Source organism: Calonectris borealis, chromosome 5 (genome assembly GCF_964195595.1).
Source record: "Calonectris borealis chromosome 5, bCalBor7.hap1.2, whole genome shotgun sequence".
Taxonomy (NCBI): domain Eukaryota; kingdom Metazoa; phylum Chordata; class Aves; order Procellariiformes; family Procellariidae; genus Calonectris; species Calonectris borealis.
Window position 1 is genome coordinate 11,509,765 of NC_134316.1, and position 20,416 is coordinate 11,530,180.

The 20,416-nt window shown below is 44.7% G+C and overlaps 1 protein-coding gene across 1 annotated transcript in view; it reads right to left on the reverse strand.

Annotated features, from left to right (window-relative positions):
• Positions 1 to 20,416, reverse strand: part of KIF26A (kinesin family member 26A) — a 110,543-nt gene that overhangs the window by 41,006 nt on the left and 49,121 nt on the right. Inside the window, exon 4 of the mRNA XM_075150954.1 lies at positions 9,466 to 9,632. Coding sequence (XP_075007055.1) covers positions 9,466 to 9,632 — 167 coding nt within the window. The remainder of the gene's footprint in view (positions 1 to 9,465; positions 9,633 to 20,416) is intronic.

Consider the following 20,416-nt stretch of genomic DNA (forward strand, 5'->3'; position numbering starts at 1 on the left):
CATTAATAAAGTTGCAAAACAGGTGCAAACTGTCAAATTACATCCCTGCAGGAAAGTCACCATTATCATTTTACCTATGGAATGCTCTGTTCCCACTGCAGCAAAACCACCAGTGCAGCTGCCACTGCCACCGAGCTGAGGAGCCCCAAATATCGGAGTCAGAACAAGCACTGGTGTTCTGGAGTACAGGAACCAAAAAAGCAGGCAGACTGGGAGGGCTGAGGTGGGGGTAAGGCGAGAGAAGTGCTCCTCTTGACAAGCTAGGAAGGGCAGAAAGAAGGGAAGAAGCCAAAGGGAAAAAGAGACTCTGGTAGCTAGACAACAGTGAGATTCCATATATTCAGGAAAACAGAATAAGCAGGTGCAGGTGCATTCAGCTATGGATGAACGAGAAAATATAGAAAGGATCATATGCAAAATCCTTAAATTAAGGGAGAAAATACCAAGTTTAGGAAAGCAGAAGATCATAGAGAGGACAAAGTAAGAAGAAATATCTGCATGACTCCAGTCAAGGTTATCCATAAATACTTCAGACTTTTCCCTAGTTTAAAATCCCTTCCACTAACCACCATTTACCCCCACAAATAAATTCAAACTTGGGCACAGATTCTCCCCTCCAACATATCTGTGAGCACATCTGTTTTAAATTATTCTGCTTTGCTCTTCCTCCTGGGCATCATGAATGTCTCAGAGTATAGAGCTAATCCAAGACCCAACTGCTGCAACAGCAGTCTGCACTGATCCACCTAGGGCTGCTCAAAAAGTCACCATGTCTCCTGGGAGGGCTGCCTCTGGTGCTCCAGAACCTCCTATATTATCCATGAAGATACTTGGGGCTGACAAAAATCAGAGGCAGCCTCACATGATAAAGATCTTTAAGGCGTCTGGCCAGCCAGAAACACTGCAAGTGTCGTCTTATGCCCCAATTCTGTTTTTGCTATGAAACTGGAGTAAAGACTTAGAACATCCTCTCCAAAATCCCACCTCACCGTGAGGTTCCCACATCACGAGATCCGTTTTTTCCCCTCTTTCACTGTCTCCTCCTTTTTCTATTTCCTGCCAATCTGGTTGGCACTCCCTCCTTGCTTCATTTTGCCACCTCCAGCGTAGCCCAACCTGCTCCCACGCAACCCCTGTGGCCCACGTATCCAGGTAAGGATTCTCTTTCCAAACATCTCCCTGACACGGATGCCTTGCACGATCTCTCCTTGGTTCGTACCATGATCCCTAACCCTCTACACTGGGGAGCTTTGCTTTCCAAGACAAATGACTCCTAGATGCCCAAGGCCGCTTCATGTGGTCACAACCACCCTTCGCTTTCTCAGCCAATTCCCTTAGGCTCTCTCAGATCCTCACCACTGGCTCTCCACCATGGCTAATGATTCAGTGCCTCCCCCCTCTAATTAAATAGCCATATCCTGATCACAGATCTATTGGCCTTTGGGACATTTTTCATGCTTTCAGCAGTGCTCTAAAACTCTGCCCTCCCTCTCCTCTCAGCTCTTCCAATTTCTTTACCTCCTCCCTTTGCTGAACTACAGCTCTGTGTCTCATCTCTGTTTGCCCCGTCAGTCTCATAGTCATCACGGATGAGCTCTTCATAGCAGGGAGCCTGGCTTACCGTTTGCTGATAAAGCACTGCGTAAATGCATGATGTAGTATTAGCAATGATACCAGTAATGATGTTCTGCTCTTAAACATGCTGTCCTGGGAGTCATTTCTGTTTCCAAGAACAAAGCCTACTAAATTCAGGCTTATCTTCTAATTTATCCTCCTTACGGGCTAATGCGAAATGGGATATACCTAAAGCATACACTGTTCTGTTTGTCCTTAATTATAGGCAGTATTATGCTGCCACAGCAACTAGGAAAGCTTAAGCTGCCCTAAGATGATATAAGATACTGCACAATGCTGCACACCCTGCCCTGTCTCCCATCCCCGCATAGCACCCTGCTACGCACCGGTCATGTTTAGTCTCCGGGGACAGCTAGCAACCACATTCCAGCAGCCGCGGCATGGCACCGGCAAGACGAGGCAAGCCCTTTGGTGGCACCCGCTCCGTCTCCATTCGCACATCTGCATGAGGCTTTCTTGCTTTCCCCAGCTCCATGCAGAAAGGAAAAGGGGGCCAGGAAGGCACCTCCTTCGCCAGCACCATGCAGTGGGGAGGACAGTCTGCAAGGAGCAGGCTGCTCCAGCCCACCAGATTCAGAGGAGGGATTCATTAAGGGGAAAAGGCTAATTATATATCTGGCTCCCCCTGGACGCTCCACTTCATCTGCACATCTGTAGCTCTCCCCCAGTCCGCAGATTGCTCAGCCACCCTTCCTGACTGGCTTGCAACAGTGATCAAATGGTAGCAAGAGAAAGTGGGGCATTGCGGGGCATTTAACGAAGACGGTTGATGCACCGAGCGGCTGTTGGGCTGCGTCAATGCCGGCGGGTCATCACGTCCCTGAAGAGCCCTGCAGCTCCTGTGATACTGCTACAACACCGCGAACTAGGGACAAACCATGAATGGGGTTTTGGGTATATCTGCCCCATGGGGAAGAGCTGGTACCCTGCTTTCCTAGATAATTAATTCAAATTTAATTTTCCTGCATCACCTCAACATAGGATTTCTTGGGCATGAGTTGTGCTTTATGAGGAAGCTTTAACAACTGACGCCGCTTCTTCCCTTGACCTGTCATTCACCAAGAATTTACCACAGTTACCTGTAACTATAGCAAGCACTTCTGTTTCAGCCTCACAGACTGGCTGAACCACCACAGGTCAGCACAAAAAGGTCTAACTCAGGATCCACTGAGTCACACGTTTTCTTCACCTTTTAGTGAACTACTACTTATTCATAACCCAGTTATCCACTTTATCTGTCAAAGAGATTTAAATTGTGCCAGCTCTGCACAAAGCCAGGATACCAGTGCATCTCAGCAGGGTACAGGGCAAAAGTTTACAGCTATTAAATACAGAGAACTAGTGAACTACATTATGAGCTTAACAGAAATATAATTCTTGCTTTTAACAGGACAGAGAATGACAGGCTGAAGTGATTTAGTTAGAAACATCTTAAACATGGCAACTTAAAAAAAATGCATGTTTCATTTTTTTGTGCTTTTTTCCCCTGCATTAAATTCTGAAAGTACTGATAGTCATGGAATAATCAGGTTTAACAGGTTAGCAGTAATATATGCCTCAAGTGTTCCTAATACATCATAATCTTCTTTCACAGAATTTGCATCACTGTCAAACTGAACTACTGATTTTCAGTTGATGCTTTTAACATGTTTCTATGGTTACTTTCCAAGGTCGCATCACAGAAGCCTGAACAGCAATTCAGAAAGACAAAAGGCATTTTGCATCCTTCACCATATTAAATAATTTATGAAAGTTAAGGCATCCTCATGGAAAAAAAATCATAAAAGAATAGGTTTTGAGGTTATTTTCTCAGCAACAGTTTGAAGCACAGTAAAATCAATATCTCTACAAAAGCCTTCAAGAACTAGACTATTTGACTAATGTTCCATATGGTACAAAATGCTAAGGAACACATTCTAAGTTTAGATCTATATGCACAAGCTTACATGAACTGCATGAATGGACCTTAAAGCAGAATATGTAGACATCTAATTTGCTGCTGTCAGCTTCACCTTTTAAATCAGGCACTAGGCATTGTCTCAGAAAGTATTCTAAATCTAAAAAATGCAAAAACAAAACTGAAAAAAATGAAGTAGAAATGGTAACGACAGCCTTTATTATTTCCATCACTTTTCATTCAAAGCCACACAGACTTCATCTGTCCCCGAAACGTTACAAATTTTGACTAGTGTAATGAAAGCTTGTACACAAAATATCTGAATTCTCTGCCTACCGCTACACTAGATCAGAGTTTATTGGAACTAATTGAAGTGTCTGAGGCTTGGAACAAAAACACATTAGTCATTTAGTGGTTGTGCTAATATTGCTATGCCTGTCCTGCAGTTTCATTAGATACAGACTGCTTCAATACCCTAATCATATGCTCAGTCACAGCACAATCAGTACACAGAGTACTGACAAGCTGTCCCACCATGCCTAAAGCTGATAAGGTGTCTGCTCTATGAGTAACCTCAATTATTGGCTATATTTTATGGTCAATCTAATGACCAAATGCTTATCAGTGAACCATCAGGTGCCTGTAATAGGATAGTGACCCTTAGTTTATATGTACCATTACTGCTCATTAGTGAATAATTAGATTCTTTAATCCACGACTCACAGGCATTAAAATATGATGGCATATCCTGAATCTAGGAAAAGACAACTATGCTTATTTTAACTCTTAAGATGTTCAATTACATTACTCAGAGATAGTACGTTATACCTTGTTAAGAAAAGCTGCTTGTAAAAAGCATTTCATGTGTAATGTCTTATATCATGTCTAAATTGACACAGCTTTCCCAAACATGCAGGAATATGACCAGAGTGGAAAGATAATGGGTGTAATTCACCACTGTGATTCTCCAGATTTATTAACTTAAATGGTTTTAATGTAGCAAAGCCCAACAACACTGCAAATAATTTAGAAACCTGAAAACTAGTGAGTGCATAGTGAGTGCTATGTTTGGAAGGCTAATTCGTCAAACAAAAGCAGGTGGATGCAAGGGAAAGTAGCTGCAACTATACAGCTATTTCCCTGCGTCAAAGGCTGCAGTCCCATGGCAGCAAGTGCAACCCTGTGACCAAACCAGTTTGAAAAGATGTGAAAATAACCCAACATAAACAAGATCAAAATTTAAGATGGGGGACTTCATACGGTTTGTCTTCACCTCAACATGCTTGCTTTTATACATATTTTCTTCTAAATAGCTTTGATTCCTCCTAGCTGCCCTGTCACTGCTCAAACCTTCCTTCCAGCTCGTCCTTGTACACCGAGGCCGGACACCCTCGCTCTCACCGAAACACCGTACCCCCACCCAGCAGCACGGGCGGTGCTGCCACCACTGTCACCAGCCACCAACAGGAATTGGCACGTTAACGGTCATGGCTTCGATTTCTCAGGGGGCCTTGATTCTCCTCCCAAGGGAGTGGTATTTTCTTTTTTGGCAGAGAGCCGTTAATCTCTTCCCAAGTGCATGCCCATTCTCCTCCTCCTCCTCGCTGCCCTTCTCCTGCCTGTTCTTGGAAACACCATTTCCTCTCTTCCCCAGGTGTCCGGGTGACAAAAATCCCAACAGCTTATTACAGCTTTATACCACAATATGCCAATATTTACTTAGTTGCAAGCATAGCCCACAGAAGGGTCCTACAACTATCTCACATATTTTCACTTAGTAATATAAAGTTTGTTCAGGTTCCTTTTACAAAAAAAAACCAAACCTGGAAACAGGTATAAAGTGTGGAGCACTAAGCAAGGCACGGCTCACATCACACCAAGGGACAAAGCCCAGCTGCATTCTTCTTAAATCTGAAGAATGCAAGATTAAACTTCTCCTCCTGTATTGTAAGGGTAAACTGGGAGCCTCTTCACAGCCATCCATGCCCATGAGCTGCGCTTTTTGCTCCGGCTTTCTTATTCTATCAGTGACCTACTGAGAAGCTGCATTTTCTGCTAAATCCTCTGGTCCTTCGGTAACATGACCATCGAGTAATATCTGGCAATTTGCTTGTGTGACACAGTCAGATGTTAATCAAAGCTTTCTTCCTTCTATGACAGATCAGAGTGAGGAAAAAAGCTTAAAACCGATTTAATTTCTTAATACGCTTCTGTCTGCTGGCTCTAATATTTGGCTTTGATTTTGAATACTTAGCACTTCCATGCTAGACACTCTGCATTTCTAGGTAATGAATAAAATACTTTTTTTCTTTTTTAAAGCAGAGCATAATTAAGCTTGAAGAAATTAAATATGACATTCAAATGAGAAAGAGCTTTGGATGAATATGTAGATTTTGGCTGCACATATGCTTAACAAAATCAATGCCTTCACTGCAAAGACTATCTTAAAGATACTCATTTTAACCATGGGTACCTCTTATCACCAAGTAAACGTTTTGCTGCAGCTCTTAGTTATTATTTCCCAGGTGAGGACATGAACTCTCTGTACGGTCTTTTGAGTTTCTGACCTTACAAACACAAAGCTGTGACTCTCACCGAGGAACAAACTGGAGTAAAAAACCAACCAACCAACCAACAAACCCTGCACAGACCTCCTCCCTTCCCAGGCACAAGACAGCCCGCAAGCAAGAGTCAAAGGGTGTTATTTTGTCGAATAGAGACTCTAGTTTTAATGTGAAAAAGACATTTATTTGCTGCCAGGAAACCACGCCACAGCCCAAAAGCTAATTGTGCTAGGACCTGTACAAACACAGTTAATGCTGTTTCATGAAGAACAAGACTGGAATCCTTTATTCATGTGAAAAAAATCTGTATCTAGTGTTGTTGCTGCTAAGGAAATCACAGATGCAGTTTCCACAAGCACCCTATGAAGGCTTTGTCTTCCAAAGTAACTAACACTGCACCCCAATACACTGAATGTTAACATACATGCATATTTTTGCCTAGCTACGTTATTTCTATGACAAAACAGCCATTTTCCCAAGCTAAAGTCCCAACCACAGCCCCTTTTTTCAAAAGGGCTCTTGTAAAAAGATGGAGGTATTCAGTAGATTTGGTCAAAGAGAGGGCAATGATTTGAAAAAAATAAATATATGTGTGTGTGTGATTATCAATATATTAATTGCATTTATTCCAATAGAGAACAAGGAACAAAATGTGCCAGGCTCTGCATAACGCCAGTAGCACACTGGCCCTGCTATGAAGTTCAGAATTTAAGTGGCTGAGGAGAGAAACATGGTAAGGAAAGATTCAGCAAATACACTGAATAGGGACTACAGCGTAACACTAGTGCCGTGACTCCTCTTTCATCTCTAGGTGCTTGCTGCGAGAGGATGAACTGAACAGAGAGGCGAAGAGAAGTGGATGCTGCTGCAAAGGATTCAAGGCAGGGATGACCTTCTTCCTCAATGTGCTCAAGGCTGGATGGTGCAAAGGGAAAGAGGAGATGGGACTGGAAAGGCTGGAGCAAAGAAGCTTGATATTCCATCAGTACTGAACAAAACCAGCCAAAACTGTTGATATCCCAATACTTGTGGTCCCTGGATAAGCCACTTCCACCCCGGTTTCTGCCAGCATCTGTCTCTCACTCATCCTTGAAGATTTCCTCCTCTTACTCTCCCCTCCTGCTGAAGACTGCTTGAGGGTGAGAGGAAGACTCAGCATGGAAACTTTGATCTGTAAGGTCCCCATGGCAGGAGGAGTCGGAAGACAAGAAGGAGCAGTGGGAGAGGGAGCCTCTCCTGAGACTAAGGCTGATGGTGGTGGAGCAGCCTGGCCAGGACTATGCAACGGTACCCACCTGAGGACCTGCTCAACACAGTTACGACTGCCAGGGATCAATAATGGATCTCTCTCCCCCAGCCTTTGTGAGATTTTCTGCGTTTCAATTTGTGTTTTTTAATCCCAGTCATAACTGAACTTGTTTCTTGAATGTTTGCTTTTAGGGAACCCGAGATTCTTAGACGGGCTCTGGAATACTGAGAAATGAACGCTGAAATACATCAATCAGCAGTGTGATGAAGACCATGAAAATGCTACAAAACTAATTCAGGTAACTGGTAATTGTTGAAGGAAAAATTTATTTCTCACTTAAGTCTCTCTCTCCAACAACAACCACAAAAAAAGAAACAGAAGTTCTTTGTGCAAAAAAATTTCAACCAGCCCTGTTCTTCTGTTAAAAAATTGAAGAGAATCAATTTTGAACAGAGGAAACATGGGTAGGGAATAAGCAATGTACTAATGGGTTTTAAAATGTTTTAGCTAGCACATAGCTGCTAAAGCTATAAAATTCTGATTCACTCAAGGCAAAGACAGATTCATGAGAAGCAATTAGGGCCTGATCCAACGTACAATGATGTCATTTGCAGTCTTGCTGCTGACTTCAAGAATCTTTGAATCAAGCCAACGACAATCACTAGTAAGGATCTGTCGCTTTACAATAAAACCAGAACTGAGTTTTGCTGACCAGTGACAGAAGCATCACCGAGAGAAAAGATTTTGGGTCTTACTTCAGATTATTAGGCACTGATTTCTTTCTCTCAATTCCAAGGAGGGTATTTTATTTTCTGGATTCCTCAGTGAAAGTTACAGTCTTTACATTTGCTTATAACACACAGATTCACTCTGAAATAACTGTGTTCATACCCACAATATGAAATACAGTAATGAAAGCTGTGCTGCTGTCCCGTCTAGGTACTTTAGAGAGGATTCATCTGTCCTTATTTAGGTAACTAAACCAGAAAAAGAGATGCCTGAGCTTTTCCCCTTACCTTTCCTCTCCACTCCCACTGACTCCAGACACCTATCTTAAAATGAAACAAATCATCCTTTGTAGGCAACCATTTCTCTGTGTGGGCTTTAAACCTGCAGCACTTAGCACAGAGACAAAACACTAACTCACACACACCGCTCTTGGGGCAGTCATTTCCCAACCTCTTGTGTACAGACAGACCGTGATATGTAGGCATATAATGCTTAAGACTCACTGTACTATGTTCTTCTAAAAAACAGAACTTGGGAAGTTGAGCTCCTTCTGAGGTCAGATTGTAACTTACAGTAAATGGTGCAAAGCATTTTAAAGATCAAGGAAAAGGAAACAATACAATTACCACCATGATTACTTGATAAGAAGAATCCTCACTCAGTGCATAAATCTGACTTTAATGCCATTCACAGACATACATTTTTCAATATTGTCTCAAAACATGTTCAGTTCTGAATTAAAAAAGAAGTTTGGAATGCAAATACAAAGCCCTGAATTTTGTTGTTTTAAATACCATCTGCTTGACAGCTTATTGCATTTAATCAACATTGCTAATTACAACAAACATTTCACAAACAAAACTAACATATCATTTTCGTTGTAAGACCCAAGAATGGAAAAAAAAAAGATTGTTCTAGGCTACTGCTAAAAAAAAATGTCTTAAACTGTTTTAACTGTTGTTACCAACTATGGAAAAAACTGTTATTTGCACACATAGGCCATGCTACTGAATAAAATTCTACACTTTTTATAATTAGGATCCACGTGAAAAAACCTTGTTACTTCACCTTCTGCTCCAAGGAAACCTACAGAATAACAGACTTGCTACAGGTGGAAATGTCCATTAAGGACTAGACAAAGACCAACACACATTTTCTTGGGTTTTGGTCAATAGAGGTCTCCAGAGAGAGAAACGGGGCATCACCATCACATCCCTGCTCCCCAGCAGCAGTGGGAAGCCACAGTCACGACGAGGTGACCAACTCCACCTCTCAGCAACCAGCACCACACGCTACACCTTCTACACATGGCAAGGAGACTCAACAGCATGTAATAACAAATGTTTGAAGTCCCATGAGCAGTTACAGAAACCAGAAAGGTGAAAAACTACCTTATGAAGAACGAAGCTGCAGCTGAGGTACCTGCCGAGACCCCGGCTGGAGCAACCAGGCTCTGGGAGGCTGCCGAGCCGCCTGCTCCCGCGGGGTCGGAGTTGTTCTGCCCTGAGCTGATCTGAACATTGGGACCATCCCGGCCACTTTCTGGTGCTGTTTCTGCCTGAAAAAAATAAAAACATATGTACAGGTTAATACACTTGCTGAATGGCCATGACAGGGAGAAATTTCGTGCAGCACTTCCTAAGAGTGTCTTTGCAAGGGCGAAGGTGAAGATAGCAGTGGCTGAGGAGCGACAGAGCTGGACAAGAGTACCGCAGTAGGTCCTGCAACAGAGAAGGTAAAAACCATGACCGCAGCAGACAAGCAGAATAACACAGAGACCCTTTGTGATGGGTAATGCACAGCTAAATAGTTTGACAGGCATGAACAAATGGAAAACGATAAGCAAAACCTTTTGTTTTAGAGTGTTATTTGGGAGCTGGCAGAACTGTTTATCTGGTTCAGTTATAACTGTCAGGAATTATTTCTCAGTGGCACATCATCTCAAGGCCTATCTGTTTAAGAGGAAGTAACCAAACAGTCACATTTGTAACATGTTTCCACACGAATAACCCCAAGAACTAAATAAAAAAAAAAATTGATTTTTTAAAACATATATACAGCCCTGCTTTTCAGCATTATCTATCTTAGCAGCACAAGAACATGGCATTTTTGCCTCCTGCAAACTGTTCCAGTGGAAGAACAGGAGTGACTGGAGATGCGTCTTCTCCAGCGTAATGCATCTGCGGCATCTGAGACAGAGTTTGGAGGGCGGGCCGGGGGGATTATTTTGGGATTTTGCCAAAATATCAGACATCTGTATTGTGAAACTGTGTCACATCGGTATCTTCATGCTTAGGCCACCGACTCTTTCAGTACCAAGTTCAATTAAGTCCCATCAGTCAAGTGCTCATTGACAGTGCTGGGAAGGCCTCCTTTTAGGAAGAACCTGCTCTATGTCTAGGAGTACTGAAGATTTAATTAAAGATGACACCACCATAAATATTTGTCAAAAGAGTTAATTGCTTCATGTATGATAATATATGATGCTTCTGTCATCTGAAATACTACTTTGACATTTCCAACTAATTAGCTAAAATAAATTCCAGAAAAGGAGACAGCCTTGTAATGAAGCAAAACGCAATTAAGTACTTCCTGGGATGCCACCAAATTTTAAATTTTGTGCTGCCATAGATCATGTTTTACAACTGCAGATATGCAGACATGGTAATAGGGCCTTCCCAGTTACATACACACCCTCAATTTTCTCATAAACTGACAACCCAAACAGAGTTTTTCTCATGAGAACTGAGGCAACCCCATTATTAGGTATCAAGTAAAAGAAAACTCTTGTCAACCAAGCAGTGCTCGACTGGTGCATGAAAGGCCATCTGGAGTTTCATCTGGACTCATTCCCATAGGCTGAGTGCTGAATTCCCCGTTCCCAGCAAAGTCAACAAGAAGAACGTGCATCCAGCTCTTTTGAAGGTCTGCTCTTTAAAGATTAATACTATTATCAGTATTATGGAGTGGCTGACTAATGCTTTACCATAGACTGCCACACAAAAAAGTACTTTTATAGAGCTCACCTAAGAGATCTGAGGCTGAAACATAGAAGAATATTCACGCAGATTAACTTAATCCTAGCAAAGCTACCCGTGCTAGAAGCCTAACTGGAACCTTTGAATAACCCTCTGCAAAACCCTTCACTTTGTAATACAGAAGTCTCAGGAGACTTAGCGATGCAGGCAAAAAGGCAGTGGCCAAAGCACTGCTAGAGGTCAAGACTGGCACAAAAAATGGTATGCCAGCAATATGAGCAGGTACTTAAGTATTAACAAATTGAAGCGACAAATGTGTGGTCTTGACCTATACCAGCCATGGAACGTATATGGCATGGAGAAAACAATGCAGACTGTGAAAGATCCAAATGTATCATCTGAACTTCTGAGTTACATGAACTGATGCAAAGCACTAATAATAAGCGGAGCTTACTACAGACTTAGCAATTTACAGACTAAGAAATCTATACCAGAAACTCTGAGGCCAGTAAGTAGAGCTCACAAATTGGCACACCAAGGGGCTGCCATCCACGGCGGCTGGTGGCATGATGGCCAGCAAGAGAAGAAAACCCTACCAGCAGCCACTGGCAGGCTAACATTAGTGTTTGAATACTCCCGTATGTTCTTCCAGGAAGAAAATCATAACCCTTTGTCACGTGTGCTGTGGTCTCAGACTAAAAACAGGGTCAAGATGACTTCCCAAGACATATTTTTCCATTCACTTTCAACAGGGGCTATATTAGATGACAGGACTTCGAAATGAAGAAAATCACATTTGAGCAAAATATTGAAAAAAGAAGGCAGAAGCAGCAATGTGTTTCTAACCAATCGTCCTTTAACTAATTGTCCTGGTTTCGGCTGGGATAGGGTTAATTTTCTTCCTAGTGCTGTGTTTTGGATTTAGTATGAGAAGAAATGTTGATAACACACTGATGTTTTCAGTTGTTGCTAAGTGCCCTCCTAATCCAAGGACAGCTCCCGTGCCTACTGACTGAGCTAGGTACACAAGATGGGAGGGAACATAATCAGGACAGCCAGCCCAGCTGGCCAATGGGGTATTCCATACCATGTGACGTCATGCTCAGTATATGAAGGGTAGGCGTGATCCAGGAAGTACCGATCGCTACTTGGTTATCGGTCAGCGCGGGTGGTGAGCAATTGCATTGTGCATCACTCATTTTGTATATTCTATCATTATTTATTATCATTATTCTCCCTTTTCTGTTCTATTAAACTGTCTTTATCTCAACCCACGAGTTTTTCTCACTCTTACCCTTCCGATTCTCTCCCCGTCCCATTGGGGGGGCGGGGGGAGTGAGTGAGCGGCTGCGTGGTATTTGGCTGCCTGCCAGGTTAAACCACGACAGTCCTTTTTGGCGCCCAACGTGGGGCTCGAAGGGTTGAGATAACGATAGATCTGACCAAAGTGTGTTAAGGCAAAATTGTTATAAGCATCCATTATATTGATTGGTCACAATGTTGATGTATTGGCTGTCAAAGTTATGGGGCTGGCTCTCAATGTTGGGTCATGTAATACCTTGCTTGCAGTATATGTTCCCTTTTGTGCTGTTTATCATTATTCGGAACTGGGCCAAGATTATCATTTTGTTGCTGTTTTATGAGGTGATAAAATCATTGGTCGTAAGTCTAATCTGGTATCTGTACTCAGTGCTGCCGTCATTTCTGTACCTCGGGAACCACCTCTTAGAAATTATTAGTAATTGCACTTGTTTCTCCTCGGAGAATGAATTTAAGGGGGAGACGGGATGGGACACTCTCTCCCACTTGTTCATCTTCCCTTCCATATCGTCAGAAACTCCTTTTTCTTCTATCCTCTTTACAAAGATGTCCACAATATTCCCTGAGAATTTTGAATATCCTTGGGATGCTCAAACAAGCATGTTCATATTGCTATGTCTCCTGAATGTGGTTCAGGCCTTGTTTAGGGTTAAACAACTATTCAGGAATACTGTCCAGAGATCAACCCTCAGAAACAAGAAAAGAGGGAGGGCAAGCAGCGGTGCCTCATCAGGGCGGGCGGAGCGGCGAGTCTCGGGGGCGGCTACAGACACGGTGGCTACTCAAAACCCCGCGACAGGCACTGCTGCTACTCCAACCCCCACGACAACCCCTGTGGCTACTCAAACCCCGGCAACAGTCACCGTAGCTTCTCCAACCCCTGCGACAAGCACTGCAGCCACTCAAGCTCCGGCAACAGGCACTACAGTTACTCCAACCCCCATGACAAGCACTGCAGCTACCCAAACCCCAGCAACAGGCACTACAGCTGAACCAGAGGACCAACCCTTGCTGGTATCCGTTGCCCCTGTACAGAAGAGGAAATCTTGGAAGCGGAGATCAGGTCGTTTAGAAAGGGATGATGAAAGACCAGGGCCATCACGAGGAGGGGAGGAGGAAGAGGAAGAACTCATAAACGAGACGGAAACCACCCGATCCCTATCCCTGAGTGAGCTGCGAGATATGCGGAAAGATTTCGGCCGTCGTCCAGGCGAGCATATTGTTACCTGGCTGCTCCGATGCTGGGATAATGGGGCCAGTAGCCTGGAATTGGAGGGGAAGGAAGCCAAACAGCTGGGATCCCTTGCTAGGGAAGGAGGCATTGACAAAGCAATTGGAAAAGGGACACAGGTCCTCAGCCTCTGGAGGCGACTGCTGTCAGGCGTGAAGGAAAGGTATCCCTTCAAGGAAGATGTTATATATCGCCTAGGCAAATGGACCACTATGGAGAGAGGTATCCAGTACCTGAGAGAATTAGGCGTGCTGGAGGTGGTTTATAGTGACCTGAAAGACGACCAAACGCCCAAAGATCCAGATGACGTCCAGTGCACGCGACCCATGTGGCGGAAGTTGGTACGGAGCGCACCAGCATCGTATGCCAGTTCGTTGGCAGTACTGTGCTGGAAAGAGGAAGAAGCACCAACGGTGGATGAGGTGGTTAGCAGACTTCGGGATTTTGAAGAAACTATCTCCTCCTCCCTTGTCTCGGCTGTAGAGAAACTGTCCCGAGAGGTCCAGCAACTCAAAGACAATAGGTCCTATTCTCCACCTGTACGGACCAGTATCTCAGCCGTTAGGAGTCAGCGTTTTACTCCTCAAGAGAGAGGATATCGAAAGTACACACCACGGGGCACCCTGTGGTTTTACCTGCGTGACCACGGAGAGGACATGAGGCAGTGGGATGGAAAACCTACCTTCATCCTAGAGGCACGTGTACGTGAGTTGCAAGGAAAAACAATCACACAAGGGGGTTCTCCCAGGAAAAATGCTGCTCCAGTTTTCAGGAAAACCCTGTCTCACGACGGTCCAGTTTCCAGTGAACAGTTCCCCAGACAGAGTAGAAGGGCTGATCTTACTTTGGACTGTAATGAAGGAATTCTTGACTCACGTTTGCAAGAAGTGAGAAGCGGATACTATGACCAGAACTAGAGGGGCCCTGCCTCCGGCCAGGTGGAGGAAAGGGACAACCGGGTTTACTGGACTGTGTGGATTCGATGGCCTGGCACATCAGAGCCACAGGAGTATAAGGCTCTCGTAGACACCGGTGCGCAGTGTACCCTGATGCCATCAGGCTATAAAGGGGCAGAACCCATTTGTATTTCTGGAGTGACAGGGGGATCCCAAGAGTTAACTGTATTGGAGGCCGAAGTGAGCCTGACCGGGAACGAGTGGCAGAAGCACCCCGTTGTAACTGGCCCAGAGGCTCCGTGCATCCTTGGCATAGACTACCTCAGGAGAGGGTATTTTAAGGACCCAAAAGGGTATCGGTGGGCTTTTGGTATAGCTGCCCTGGAGACGGAGGAAATTAAGCAGCTGTCCACCTTGCCCGGTCTCTCAGAGGACCCTTCTGTTGTGGGGTTGTTGAGGGTTGAAGAACAACAAGTACCAATCGCTACCACAACAGTGCATCGGCGACAATACCGCACCAACCGAGATTCCCTGATCCCTATCCATGAGCTGATTCGTCGATTGGAGAGCCAAGGAGTGATCAGCAAGACTCGCTCACCCTTCAACAGTCCCATATGACCAGTGCGAAAGTCTAATGGAGAGTGGAGACTAACAGTAGACTACCGTGGCCTGAACGAAGTCACGCCGCCACTGAGTGCTGCCGTGCCGGACATGCTAGAACTTCAATACGAACTGGAGTCGAAGGCAGCCAAGTGGTACGCCACCATTGACATTGCTAATGCCTTCTTCTCCATCCCTTTGGCAGCAGAGTGCAGGCCACAGTTTGCTTTCACTTGGAGGGGCATCCAGTACACCTGGAACCGACTGCCCCAGGGGTGGAAACATAGCCCTACCATTTGCCATGGACTAATTCACACCGCACTGGAACAGGGTGAGGCTCCAGAACACCTGCAATACATTGATGACATCATCGTGTGGGGCAACACAGCAGAAGAAGTTTTTGAGAAAGGGGAGAGAATAATTCAAATCCTTCTGAAAGCCGGTTTTGCCATAAAACAAAGTAAGGTCAAGGGACCTGCACAGGAGATCCAGTTTTTAGGAATAAAATGGCAAGACGGGCGTCGTCAGATTCCAATGGATGTGATCAACAAAATAACAGCCATGTCCCCACCAACTAGCAAAAGGGAAACACAAGCTTTCTTAGGCGTTGTGGGCTTTTGGAGAATGCATATTCCAAATTACAGTCAGATCATAAGCCCTCTCTATCAAGTGACCAGGAAGAAGAACGACTTTAGATGGGGCCCTGAGCAACAACAAGCCTTTGAACAAATTAAACAGGAGATAGTTCATGCAGTAGCCCTTGGGCCAGTCCGGGCAGGACAAGATGTGAAGAATGTGCTCTACACCGCAGCCGGGGAGAATGGTCCTACCTGGAGCCTCTGGCAGAAAGCACCAGGGGAGACTCGAGGTCGACCCTTAGGGTTCTGGAGTCGGGGATACAGAGGATCGGAGGCCCGCTACACTCCAACTGAGAAGGAGATATTGGCAGCATATGAAGGGGTTCGAGCTGCTTCGGAAGTGGTTGGCACTGAAGCACAGCTCCTCCTGGCACCCCGACTGCCGGTGCTGGGCTGGATGTTCAAAGGGAGTGTCCCCTCTACACATCATGCAACCGATGCTACGTGGAGTAAGTGGGTCGCGCTGATCACACAACGGGCCCGAATAGGAAACCCCAGTCGCCCAGGAATCTTGGAGGTGATCACGAACTGGCCAGAAGGCAAAGATTTTGGAATATCCCCAGAGGAGGAGGTGACACGTGCTGAAGAAGCCCCACTGTATAATAAACTACCAGAAAACGAGAAGCAATATGCCCTGTTCACTGATGGGTCTTGTCGCCTTGTGGGAAAGCATCGGAGGTGGAAAGCTGCTGTATGGAGTCCTATACGCCAAGTTGCAGAAACTGCTGAAGGAGAAGGTGAATCGAGCCAGTTTGCAGAGGTGAAAGCCATCCAGCTGGCCTTGGACATTGCTGAACGAGAAAAATGGCCAGTACTTTATCTCTATACTGACTCATGGATGGTGGCAAATGCCCTGTGGAGTTGGTTGCAACAGTGGAAGCAGAACAACTGGCAGCGCAGAGGTAAACCCATCTGGGCTGCCGCATTGTGGCAAGATATTGCTGCCCGAGTAGAGAACCTGGTTGTAAAAGTACGTCACGTAGATGCTCACGTACCCAAGAGTCGAGCCACTGAAGAACATCAAAACAACCAGCAGGTGGATCAGGCTGCTAAGATTGAAGTGGCTCAGGTGGATCTGGACTGGCAACATAAGGGTGAATTATTTATAGCTCGGTGGGCCCATGATGCCTCAGGCCATCAAGGAAGAGATGCAACATATAGATGGGCTCGTGATCGAGGGGTGGACTTAACCATGGACGCTATTGCACAGGTTATCCATGAATGTGAAACGTGCGCTGCAATCAAACAAGCCAAGCGAGTAAAGCCTCTTTGGTATGGGGGACGATGGTTGAAATACAAATATGGGGAGGCCTGGCAAATTGATTATATCACACTCCCACAAACCCGGCACGGCAAGCGCTATGTGCTCACCATGGTGGAAGCAACCACCGGCTGGCTAGAAACATACCCTGTGCCCCATGCCACTGCCCGGAACACCATCCTGGGCCTTGAAAAGCAAGTCCTATGGCGACATGGCACCCCAGAAAGAATCGAGTCAGACAACGGGACTCATTTCCGAAACGCCCTCATAGACACCTGGGCCAAAGAGCACGGCATTGAGTGGGTCTATCACATCCCCTACCATGCACCAGCCTCTGGGAAAATCGAACGATACAACGGGCTGCTAAAGACAACACTGAGGGCAATGGGTGGTGGGACATTCAAGCATTGGGACACACATTTAGCAAAAGCCACCTGGTTAGTCAACACTAGGGGGTCTGTTAATCGAGCTGGCCCTGCCCAATCAAGACTTTTACGTACTGTAGATGGAGATAAAGTCCCTGTCGTGCACATAAGAAATATGCTGGGGAAGACAGTCTGGGTTACTCCTGCCTCTGGCAAGGGAAAACCCATCCGTGGGATTGCTTTTGCTCAAGGACCTGGGTGCACTTGGTGGGTGATGCGAAAGGATGGGCAAGTCCGGTGTGTACCTCAAGGGGATTTGATTTTGGGTGAAAATAGCCAATGAACTGAATTTTATAATGTCAATTGTTATATGATATTGTATATCATTATTTATATGGTTGCTATCAATGGTATAGCAGTGAAAATCACCCAGATTAATGAAGAATGAACTAACTCCGATGAAACCGAGCAAAGTGCAACGATGATAGAACTGAACGAGGGCAGCAGTACCGAAATGAGAACTGGCTTCAGGATGCAACAGCCCAACACCACACACCATCCTTCTGGCCCTGAAAGACTGTTATGACAGATGGAGCCCAAAGTTGTGGACTAAAAGAACTCAATGGACATTTATATATATATTTATGTGTATATATGTATGTATATGTATTATATGTATATATGTATGTATATGTATTATATATGTATATATATAAAAAAGATAGTGATGATTAATTGAAAGGTATTGAAAAAGGTGAGACCTAAGCATAACGTAAATGGTATGGAATAAGGGGTGGATACTGTCCTGGTTTCGGCTGGGATAGGGTTAATTTTCTTCCTAGTGCTGTGTTTTGGATTTAGTATGAGAAGAAATGTTGATAACACACTGATGTTTTCAGTTGTTGCTAAGTGCCCTCCTAATCCAAGGACAGCTCCCGTGCCTACTGACTGAGCTAGGTACACAAGATGGGAGGGAACATAATCAGGACAGCCAGCCCAGCTGGCCAATGGGGTATTCCATACCATGTGATGTCATGCTCAGTATATGAAGGGTAGGCGTGATCCAGGAAGTACCGATCGCTACTTGGTTATCGGTCAGCGCGGGTGGTGAGCAATTGCATTGTGCATCACTCATTTTGTATATTCTATCATTATTTATTATCATTATTCTCCCTTTTCTGTTCTATTAAACTGTCTTTATCTCAACCCACGAGTTTTTCTCACTCTTACCCTTCCGATTCTCTCCCCGTCCCATTGGGGGGGCGGGGGGAGTGAGTGAGCGGCTGCGTGGTATTTGGCTGCCTGCCAGGTTAAACCACGACACTAATGCATAATCTAAATGATGGCATAATCTAAAGCTAAATATGAAATCTGCAGAGTTAGCATGAAACTTCAGTGAATTTTACAGCAAAGTGTAACAGATTTGTAAGAACTGACTGGAATCTGCTAACAGATCAATTCCTGTAAAAGCTATTCACGCTTAACAAAAATATGAGCAATGTATAACATACATTCCTTTTTCACCACTTTTTAATTTCTATGAAAACTTAGAAGCCTACATTTCTAAGAGACCAATGATTGTGGACATATCAGGCATCTAAGTTGAAATATCCAAGTCAACCCTGATATTTCAGATACAATGGTTAATATACTTTCCAAACCAACATATCTAAGTTGGATGTCTGTAAATTGCCATTCCCACATTAGACACTTTTGAAAACTCAAACTGTAATTTCTGAGTAAATTTGGAAGTTTTATTCTCAGTTCTGTGTGCGTGTGAAAGGAAGATGAGGGGAAGCCAAGGAGAAGGATTGATTCTTGTAAAGGGGGAAAAAGTGAAGTAAGACATGCAAGATAAAATCATCAGCAGGCTAGTGCAGAAGACAACCCGTGTCTTTTTCATTAAGTCTTCGACTACCCAATTAGTATTCTTAAACACAGAGGTAACATCAGTTTTGTTGCATGGTGAGAAGCTGAAAAAGCCCAAAACGAGTTCTTCCAAGTTTAGGATTCATTTCAGGGACTGCTTGCACCATCCAAAGTGACAGCATTTTCCAGCACAACCATGTTCAGCTCTCCCTGAGACAGCTACATCTCTCAGCTGATGAGGGGGGCTCCAGTATGAGGAAATTTGTCAGGTCCAAGTCATTTGCCCTGAGGCAGGAAAACTAAAGGCAAGTAATGGGACCCTCCGGGGCACTCTGGTTTGTCACACCACCAACCAAGCTTTCAGCTTGTGTTGCTTACAGCTGCTGAAGGGGCACAAATAAGATAAGGGGGCTTTGTTTTTAAACTAAATGCAAGAATTATTTCATGCATCTCCCTCATCTCAACCCATGCTCTTCTGGGGATTGTGTATGGGAAACGTAATTCTCTAGAGGAATGGGAGCAACTTTGCATGACTTTTTTAAGCACGCAAGTCTGCACAGGGAGACTCCAGTCTGCAGCTGAGAGGGAACTGTGCTTCACCATTTACTAAATTTTCATAAATCACTCATGATCAAACGCAGAAATCACAACCTTGTCACTATAAAGTGTTACTGACTGCACTGAATATTTAAAGTGTCACAGGCCTCCGCATCCAGAGATTAATGTTTGTTTTAATTTTCTAAGAAAAGGTTTGCCGGACAAAAGCCATTAACCCTCTGGAAACCAGCTAATCCTCAAAGGAAGGATTTCCAAAACTGCTCTATAGGACCCCTTCCCTCTACTCGCTCCAAAGCCACATGAAAACTGGTGCACAGCAAGGACAACGCTTGAAAGTGTCACACCAGGCGTTTTGCACATGCAGGAATGACCGATGTCTCAGTGCTTCGTATCGGTGCCTGCGTCATGGACGGGAGGGTTCTGGTAGCGGGTCCCAGCGCCCATCCTGAGGACATGGGAGCAGAGCTAGACATGCTGCATTTTGGCTGGCAGCATCCACACACGCAGCTGAGGTTGGCAGGGCCACAACAAGCAATGACAGCATGAGTTGTTCCCCGTTAAGATGGCCAAAGGCTGGGGGAGAGGGCAGGAAGAGTCGGAGGCGACCTGACATCCTCAGGTGTGGA